This window comes from Colobus angolensis, unplaced genomic scaffold (genome assembly GCF_000951035.1).
Source record: "Colobus angolensis palliatus isolate OR3802 unplaced genomic scaffold, Cang.pa_1.0 Scaffold66, whole genome shotgun sequence".
In the NCBI taxonomy this organism is placed as follows: Eukaryota; Metazoa; Chordata; class Mammalia; order Primates; family Cercopithecidae; genus Colobus; species Colobus angolensis.
Genome location: NW_012120265.1, coordinates 1,143,417 through 1,152,926, shown reverse-complemented (window position 1 = coordinate 1,152,926; position 9,510 = coordinate 1,143,417). Strand labels below are relative to the sequence as shown.

The 9,510-nt window shown below is 52.6% G+C and overlaps 2 protein-coding genes across 2 annotated transcripts in view; one reads left to right on the top strand and one right to left on the bottom strand.

The window, feature by feature from the left end:
- Window positions 1–3,534, bottom strand: part of BABAM1 (BRISC and BRCA1 A complex member 1) — a 12,248-nt gene extending 8,714 nt beyond the window's left edge. The window contains exons 1-2 of the mRNA XM_011925901.1: window positions 3,455–3,534; window positions 1,867–2,206 (exon numbers count right to left, since the gene is read on the bottom strand). Coding sequence (XP_011781291.1) covers window positions 1,867–2,155 — 289 coding nt within the window. The 5' untranslated portion in view covers window positions 2,156–2,206; window positions 3,455–3,534. The remainder of the gene's footprint in view (window positions 1–1,866; window positions 2,207–3,454) is intronic.
- A 2,820-nt stretch (window positions 3,535–6,354) lies between these two features.
- USHBP1 (Usher syndrome 1C binding protein 1) overlaps window positions 6,355–9,510 on the top strand; it is a 13,662-nt gene continuing 10,506 nt past the window's right edge. The window contains exons 1-4 of the mRNA XM_011925900.1: window positions 6,355–6,478; window positions 6,801–6,902; window positions 6,998–7,146; window positions 8,492–8,930. Of these exons, the coding sequence (XP_011781290.1) occupies window positions 6,849–6,902; window positions 6,998–7,146; window positions 8,492–8,930 (642 nt within the window). The 5' untranslated portion in view covers window positions 6,355–6,478; window positions 6,801–6,848. The remainder of the gene's footprint in view (window positions 6,479–6,800; window positions 6,903–6,997; window positions 7,147–8,491; window positions 8,931–9,510) is intronic.

Here is a 9,510-nt window from a genome sequence, read left to right as displayed (position 1 = left end):
AAAAGAAAAAAAAAGAAAAGCAATGGCTTAGAAGCATGGGCGCTGAACTGGGAGTCCATGTAGAAAAGCAAATCAATGAGCCAGAGAATGTGTGACACAGAAACACAGAAATGAGGATATAGTGGGTCGAACTGTGGCTCCCAAAAGATATGTCCACCCAGAACCTGAGAATGTGACCTTATTTGGCCAGGCACAGTGGCTCACACCTGTAATCCCAGCACTTAGGGAGGCCAAGGTAGGCGGATCACTTGAGGTCAGGAGTTTGAGACCAGCCTGGCCAACATGGCGAAACCCCATCTCTACTAAAAATACAAAAAATGGCTAGGTGTGGTGGCACGCACCTGTAATCCCAGCTACACAGGGAGGCTAAACCAAGAGAATTGCTTGAACCCGGGAGGTGGAGGTTGCAGTGAGCCCTGATTGCACCACTGCACTCCAGCCTGGGTGACAGAGTGAAACTCTTTTTCAAAAAAAAAAAAAAAAAAAAGAGGCCAGACATGGTGGCTCCCACCTGTAATCCCAGCACCTTGGGAGGCTAAGGCAGGCAGATCATGAGGTCAGGAGATCAAGACCATCCTGGCTAACATGGTAAAACCTGGTCTCTACTAAAAAATACAAAAAGTAGTTGGGTGTGGTGGTGAGTGCCTGTAATCCCAGTTACTCAGGAGGCTGAGGCAGGAGAATCGTTTTAACCAGGGAGCTGGAGGTTGCAGTGAGCTGAGATCACACCACTGCACTCCAGCCTGATGACAGAGCGGGACTCCATCGCAAAGAAAAAGAAAAAAAAAAAGAATGTGACCTTATTTGGAATCAGGGTCTCTGCAAATGTAATTAAAGTAAGGGTCTTGAGATAAGATCCTGTTTTGATGACAAGTGTCCTTATAGGAGACAGAAGAGAAGACAGCGAGAAAGGCTTTATGAGGACTGGACAGAATTGGGCAAAGACAGTCGAGTGTGGTGGCTCACGCCTCTAGTCCCAGCACTTTGGGAGGCCAAGGCGGGTGGATCACCTGAGCTCAGGAGTTCGAGACCAGCCAGGCCAACATGGTGAAACCCCGTCTCTCCTAAAGATTAGCTGGGCGTGGTGGCATGTGCCTGTAGTCCCAGCTACTAGGGGGGCTGAGGCAGGAGGATCACTTGAACCTAGGAGGTGGAGGTTGCAGTGAGCCGAGATCATGCCACTGCACTCCAGCCTGGGCGACAGAGTGAGATTCTGTCTCAAAAAAAAAAAAAAAAATTGGGCAAAGACTAGAGTGATGCAGCCATAAGCCAAGGAATGCCAGGAGCCACCAGAGGCTAGAAGAGGCAAGAAGGGACCAGGTGGGGTGGCTCATGCCTATAATCCCATCACTTTGGGAGGCCAAGGCAGGCAGATCACCTAAGGTCAGGAGTTCGAAACCAGCCTCGCCAATGTGGTGAAACCGTGTCTCTACTAAAGTACAAAAATTAGCCGGGCGTGGTGGCGCACACTTGTAATCCCAGCTACTCGGGAGGCTGAGGCAGGAGAATTGCTTGAACCCAAGAGGCGGAGGTTGCAGTGAGCCAAGATTGTGCCATTGCACTCCAGCCTGGGCAACAAGAGCGAAACTCCATCTCAAAAAAAAAAGAAAAGACAGATAGACAAAAAGAAGAGGCAAGAAAGAATCCTCCCTTAGAGCCTCCAGAGGGGGCGTGGCCCTGCCGACACCTGACTTCTAGCCCCAAGAACTGTGAGAGAATAAACTTCTCTGGTTGAAAGCTATCAAGTCCATGGAGACATGTGGCAGCCACAGGTAACTAATACAAAGGGAATGTCTGCAGAGTGAATCCCAAAAGACAAGATGCTAGGTTTCCTAGCATCTTAGAGCCCCAGGCCACCCCTTCTACTTACCACCTTCTCTGGACAGTTGACCCTTGGTGTCCGAATTTGGACCTCAGGGGCTGGCGGGGGCACCTGCCAGGACTTAGGGCCGGCTCCTGAAGTGTTGGGGCTCCCATCATCAGCACTGGCGGCCTCACCCTCACCCTCGCTGCGGCTGCCCACGCTGGCCTGTGCCCCCACTGCCCGGTCCTCAGCCCCTTCAGGATTGGAGCGAGTGCGGGGCCGAGGCTCTGCTGCGTGCTCCTCTTCCTCCTCCTCCTCTTCAGTGGGGCTGCTGGGCTCCACCACTTCCATGGCTCCTGTGTGGCTAGATGGAACACGGACAGGGGAAGCCAGAATCCTCCCCTTGGGAGTTTTGAAAACATTTGGTTATGATCGGGCGCGGTGGCTCACGCCTGTAATCCCAGCACTTTGGGAGGCCGAGGCAGGCGGATCACCTGAGGTTGGAAGTTCGAGACCAGCCTCACCAACATGGAGAAATCCCATCTCTACTAAAAATACAAAATTAGCCAGGCGTGGTGGTGCATGCGTGTAATCCCAGCTACTCGGGAGGCTAAGGCAGGAGAATTGATTGAACCTGGGAGGGGTGGTTGCAGTGAGCCAAAATCCCACCATGCACTCCATCCTGGGCAACAAGAGTGAAACTCCGTCTCAAAAAAAAAAAAAAAAAAAAAATTTGCTTACTAAGAAGGAAGAGGGGCCATGAGCTGCTTACTGATGATGAGTCACTCCTCTTAGGGAGTCTGTTTCCTCAGCTGTAGAACGAGTGCCTTTTACACCTATCAGCCTAGTAGTCACTCTGATATAAGATAACAGTCCCCCCTTCCCCCCTTTTTTCTTTTTTTTTTTTTAACGTAGTGCTAGCCCCATGCCCCTATTCGGCCAGTGAGCACATCCCAGCTCTCTGGCCACTGAAAATGGCTCAGGGATGGGCACATGACCCAAATCAGGCCATTGAGTGGCAGCTCTGCAACTTCTAACACTGCCATCAAGGAAAGGAGACTCCCATTAGAGTTGCAGAGCTGGGAGAATAAAGTTGAGAGCTGCGAGGGGCCCCTTTTGCTTCTAAAGTAAAAAGCGAAATGGTCTCTACCCAGAAAACTGCTGATCGAATTCTGACCACCTGGACCCAGCTCCTATTTGACCCAGTCTATAAGCCACTAACTTCCTTTTCTTCCTTAAGCCACATTGAGTAGGGTTTTCTGTTACCTAAAACTGAAAACGCCTTGGTGAATAAAGGAATAATAACTTCTAGGACACCCTCGTGCTTAGCGGGTGTCTGCATGAGGGAGAAGCAAAATATTAGGGCTGTGGTTCCTCTTGGAGAGAAACAGGACACGAATGGAACAGTTTGTCTATCTGGGCAATAAGCACGGGCTTCCCAAGATGGTCTTTGAGCTCCTTGCAGTCCCCACGCCTCTAAGGAAAACAAAGCTTTAGTGACAGCAAGAAGGATGGAGGCTAGACTGCAGAAGAAACCAGAAATAAAAGCGGAAGCCCCAGGAAAGGCTAGGAGCTGGATCTCTCGGGGCAAAGGGAGCTAGGCCCCTAGGAACGGGCCGCGCACGCTTTCACCACCCAACTTCGGCTCACCGTAGCCTGAGCCTCCTTCTAAATCAGCCGCCGACTCTCTAGGAAGCCGCCATCTTTACAGCCGGAAGTTGCGCGGCGCAGCCCCGACGCCTCCTGGGAAATGTAGTTCAGCGGGTCGCAGAACTAGCGGAGACAGAAACTGCTTGCGGCTAGGAAGGACTTGGAAGCTGATAGGCTAATACTGGGCTAGGGGGTGGGGTTTGGAGTGCGACCGTGTCAGTGCTTCTACCGTGATAGGCTAAAACGTGGAATACAGGTGGAGCTTGCAATGTGATAGGCTAAAAGGGACGAACAAGGCCGATTTAGGGAAAGAGGAGGAGCTGATTGGTGATTGGTGGAGCTGGCCTGAGCCTCCGTGTGAGGCAGCTATTCCCATGTGGGCGTGGCCTAAGCATCCAGGGCCCCTCCCAACTACTTAATTCCTGCTCCTTATTTTACATATATTTGCATGAATCAAAAAATACTTACTCTGGTCTTATTGGGTCACTGTAGGTGGAGGGAAGCTAAGTCGGGCCTGTTTCAAGCCTGCCTCCTTTTTCATGGCTTTTTTCTTTCTTATTTTTATTGACAGGGTATCGCTCTGTCGCCCAAACTAGACTGCAGTCACGCGATCCTGGCTAGTCACTACAGCTAAGCGATCTCTCAAGTAGCTGGGACTACAGGCGAGGACCACCGCTCAGGCTAAACCAGCCTTCCTTCTATTTTTTTTTTTTATTTTCAGACGGAGTCTCACTCTGTCGCTCAGGCCGCCGTTGTCTTCTTACTGCACACTTCCCCCTTAGCCCCAGAAGTATTTATTTATTTATTTATTCTCCTGCCTCAGTCTCCCGAGTAGCTGGGACTACAGGCGCCCGCCACCACCCCCGGCTAATTTTTTTGTATTTTTAGCAGAGACGGGGTTTCACCGTGTTCGCCAGAATGGTCTGGATCTCCTGACCTCGTGATCTGCCCGCCTCGGCTTCCCAAAGTGCTGGGATTACAGGCTTGAGCCACCGCGCCCTTGTTGTTTTTTTTTGGTTTTGGTTTTGGTTTTGGTTTTTTGAGATGGAACCTCTCTGTGTCGCCCAGAGGTCTGTCGCCTAGAGCGGCTCTTTGAAGGCTCTAAGCCTTTGTCCAGGCAGTTCCTTCTGCCTGGAATGCTGTTCCTCCTGTTGCTCTTCTGGCAAGTTCTTCATCCTTCAAAGATCACCTTTACACAGCCCCTCCGGCTATTCTCGAATTAGAGCCTGGCCAATGTGGCAGGCTTCTTTGACCCTTAAAAAAAAAACCTGAGGGGTTGCGGGCAGTGGCTCACACTTGTAATCACAGCATTTTGGGAGGCTGAGGTGGGCGGATCATGAGGTCAAGAGTTGGAGATCAGCCTGGCCAATATGGTGAAATCCCGTCTCTACTAAAATTACAAAAAATTATCCGGGTGTGGTGGTGCACACCGGTAATCACAGCTACTCGGAAGGCTGAGGCAGAAGAATAGCTTGAACCCAGGAGGTGGAGGTTGCAGTGAGCCGAGATCACGCCACTGCACTCCAGCCTCGGTGACAGAGCAAGCTTCCATCTAAAAAAATAAAATAAATAAATAAACTGAGGCTTCAAGTGGCTCTTAAATACTTCTGGGGCTGGTGGGGTCGATGACTCATGCCTGTGATCCCAACACTTTGGGAGGGTGAGGCGGGTGGATCACCTGAGTTCAGGAGCTTAAGAACAGCCTGGCCAACATGGCAAAAACCCATCTCTAGCCGGGTGCAGTGGCTCACGCCTGTAATCCCAGCACTTTGGGAGGCCAAGGCCGGTGGATTACTTGAGGTCTGGAGTTGAAGACCAGCCTGGCCAACATGGTAAAACCCTGTCTCTACTAAAAATACAAAAATTAGCCGGGCGTTGTGGTGGGCACTTGTAATCCCAGCTACTTGGGAGGCTGAGGCAGGAGAATTGCTTGAACCCAGGAGGTGGAGGATGCAATGAGATTGCACCGCTGCACTCCAACCTGGGCGACAGAACGAGACTCCATCTCAAAAAAAAAAAAGAAAAAAAAAAGGTTGGGCGCGGTGGCTCATGCCTGTAATCCCAGCACTTTCGGAGGCCGAGGTGGGTGGATCACGAGGTCAGAAGATCGAGACCATCCTGGCTAACACGGCGAAACCCCGTCTCTACTAAAAATACAAAAAAATTAGGCGGGCGTGGTGGTGGGTGCCTGTAGTCCCAGCTACTCGGGAAGCTGAGGCAGGAGAATGGTGTGAACCCGGGAGGCAAAGGTTGCAGTGAGCTGATATCGCACCACTGCACTCCAGCCTGGGCGACAGAGCGAGAAGAGAACTGTCAGCCCACAGTGAAGAGACAAGCAGAGAAAAAGAGTTTACAGGGGAGCCAAATAAAAGCCATCAGCTCAGAGGAACATTCTAGCTCTTTTTTTTTTTCTTTCTTTCTTTTTGAGACAGAGTCTTGCCTTGTTACTCAGACTGGAGTGCAATGGCGTGACCATGGCTCACTGCAGCCTCAACTTCCAGGTATTAAGCAATCCTCCCACCTCAGCCTCCCGAGTAGCTGGGACTACAGGCATATGCCATAACTCCTGGCTAATTTTTATATTTTATGTAGAGACGGGGGTCTTGCCATGTTGCCCAGACATGTCTTAAACTCTTGGGCTCAAGCGATCTGCCTTCCTCAGCTTCCCAGAGTGCTGGGATTACAGGCATGAGCCATGGTGCTCGGCCCATTCTAGCTCTTGAGAAATAAAATCCAAGAGTCAGAGCTAGAAGGGCCATGGGCTTGGAGGCTGAGACGAGGAGGGGCTGAAACCTTGGGAGTCAGGTATGTGTGCCCCGCTAGGGCTGCAGGAAGCCGCTGTCCTCAAAAAGGAAACAACACAATAACAAGTCACGTGACCAGGGGAGGGGGTTTCCTGTTTCCTGGTCCCTCCCAGGCCAGGCTTGGCCAGCCCAGGCCTGACCAGGCAGTGGCCAGAGTGACCCCAAGACAGTGTCCAGGGACTCAGGCCTCTGATCAAGTTACCCCCAGAGGATCAGAGAGGTAGAGAGAGCTGAACCTGTCATTTAGGAGGGCCGCGGAGGAGAGGGAATTATTGAGATCGCATTCCCAGGCTCAAATAGAGGAGAGAAGGGGACAAAGACGTAGTGAAGGTAAAGAAGGCAGAGAAGAAGGGGGAGATCCAGACAACCTTGTTAGGTAGTGAGCTGCCTGTCCAGTGAGGCATTCAAATGTGCCCAATCAACATTGATAACAAAATCCCTTTCTGAGGGTAGTCAATGCCCCATTTCACAGCAGAGGAAATTGAGGTTGTCCCTTGTCCAGGACAACAAAGGCAAGAGGTCATGGCAGGCTGTGGTTTTAGGGGTTGACGAAGGAGAAGCATTCAGAGGGCACTGGCTTCTGGACAGCAATGAGTGCCCGGGCCACGCGGCCCCGAAGCCGGCGAGGGAGGCATGCTCCACCCGTAAGTGTCGCCCTCTCCCCTCCACACCCAGCTCCTGGGGACCCCAAGGTCCCGTCCTGCCTGGCTCAGAGCGGGGCCATGGGGGTCATTTGCAGGGTGAACTGGACCCCGTGGCTGAGAGTTCAGAGGAGGTTGAGGCAGCCAGTGGGAGCTCCAAGCTCAGCTTTGCCCAACCTCCAGTGAGCTCCGGGCTGGAACAGCTGGGCCCCATGGAGGAGGTCAGTGGCCAAGGCCTAGGAAGCAGGTGAGACCCCCTTGGTCTGTGCCCTTCACTCCAGTCCAGATGCATCTTTGCCATCTGCAGATCTGCTGATGTGCCCTCTCTGCTCACACACCTACCATAGCTCCCTGTTGCCTTCAGCCTGACTTTCTTTTCTTTTCTTTTTTTTTTTTTTTTGAGACGGAGTCTCGCTGTGTCACCCAGGCTGGAGTGCAGTAGTGCTATAGTGCTATCTCGGCTCACTGCAAGCTCCGCCTCCCGGGTTCATGCCATTCTCCCGCCTCAGCCTCCGAGTAGCTGGGACTACAGGCGCCTGCCACTACGCCTGGCTAATTTTTTTTATTTTTATTTTTAGTAGAGACGGGGTTTCACCATGTTAGCCAGGATGGTCTCGATCTCCTGACCTCACGATCCGCCCGCCTCGGCCTCCCAAAGTGCTGGTATTACAGGCTTGAGCCACCACGCCCGGCCTCTTTTCTTTTTTTTTGAGTCTTGCTCTGTCACCCAGGCTGTAGTGCAGTGGCACAATCTCCACTCACAGCAACCTCTGCCTCCTGGGTTCAAGCGAGAGCCTCAGCTTCCCGAGTAGCTGGGATTACAGGTGTGTGCCACCACACCCAGCTAATTTTTGTATTTTTAGTGAGACAGGGTCTTGCCATGTTAGCCAGGCTGGTCTTGAACTCCTGACCTCAGGTGATTCCCCCACTTCGGCCTCCGAAAGTGCTGGGATTACAAGTGTGAGTCGCTGCCCCAGAAGACCCCATTTCTAGAATCTTCTGTCTCTCACTTTCAGGACTTTCCCAGTGCCTGTCACAGTCCAACTTACTATTCACTCTGCTTCGCAGCCCCAGGTCTCCCCTCCAACTTCTCCACCACCTCCGTCCAGCCTCTTCCCTGAATTCCCAGCCTCCCAGTCTCTCCCTGGGATGCAAGTCCCCGAACACGCAGCTCTTACCAACTCTCTGCCCCGCTCACACCTCCCGAAGACCATGAAGTTTAAGCCCTAAGAATTCCCTGCCCTGGGCCGGGCGTTGTGGCCCATGCCTGTTATCGCAGAACTTTGGGAGGCCAAGTCGGGCGAATCACCTGAGGTCAGGAGTTTGACATCAGCCTGGCCAACATGGTGAAACCCTGTCTCTACTAAAAATACAAAAATTAGCCGGGCGTGGTGGTGGGCGCCTGTAATCCCAGCTACTTGGGGGACTGAGGCAGGAGAATCACTCGAACCCAGGAGATGGAGGTTGCAGTGAGCTGAGATCGCACCACTGCACTCCAGCCTGGGCAACAGAGTGAGATTCCGTCTCAAAAAATAAAAAAGAATTCCCTGCCCAGCATGGAGCGACTCAAGTGCCTGAGTTGGTGTCCACAGGACCGACAAGAAGACGGATGGGGGCTCTGGCAGGGGACTGGCCTCAGCCCCCGAGGTGCCCCAGAAACCTGCAGTGGAAGCCTACCAGGCCCCAGAAGCAGCCCTACAGTACAAAGAGACTGTGCCCCCCGGGATTGGGGCCCCCGACGTGTTCCAGACCCTCCAGCACGCTCTGAGCTCCCTGGAGGCAGCAGCTGCAGCCTGGCGCCACCGGCCCCCCAGCCATCCCGGGCCGATGGGGTTGGAAGACACAAGCAAAGGGGGACCAGGTCCCCTTGGGAAGCAGGAAGGGGCAGGGAGCAGCCAGCGAGAGGCAGCTCGCCTGGCTGAGAGGAATGCCTGGCTCCGGCTGGCCCTGAGTAGCCGAGAGGATGAGCTGGTCCGCACACAGGCCTCCCTGGAGGCCATCCGAGCTGAGAAGGAGACGCTGCAGAAAGAGGTAAGTGGGGCCATCCTGAGTCCCATGTGGTTCTCTGTCTGAGGGAGGAGGCAGGCATGATGTAGGCAATATTCATTCATCTGTTCATTCCAAAAACCTTTTGAGGCTGGGTGTGGTGGCTCACGCCTATAATCCCAGCACTTTGGGAGATAGAGGCAGGAGGATCCTTTGAGGCCAGGAGTTCAAGACCAGCCTGGGCAACACAGCGAGACCCCCCCCACCTCTGCAAAAAATAAAAAATAAAATCAGCCAGGTTGGCCAGGCACGGTGGCTCACACCTGTAATCCCAGCACTTTGGGAGGCTGAGGTGGGAGTATCACAAAGTCAGGAGTTCAAGACCAGCTTGGCCAACATGGTGAAACCCCATCTCTACTAAAAATACAAATAAATAAATAAATAAATAAAAGCCAGGTGTGGTGGCATACGCCTGTAATTCCAGCTACTCAGGAGGCTGAGGCAGGAGAATCACTTGAACCCGGGTGATGGAGGTGGCAGTGAGCTGAGATCACGTCAATGCATTGCAGCCTGGGGGACAGAGTGAGACTCTGTCTCAAAAAAAAAAAAAAAAAAAAAAAAAAAA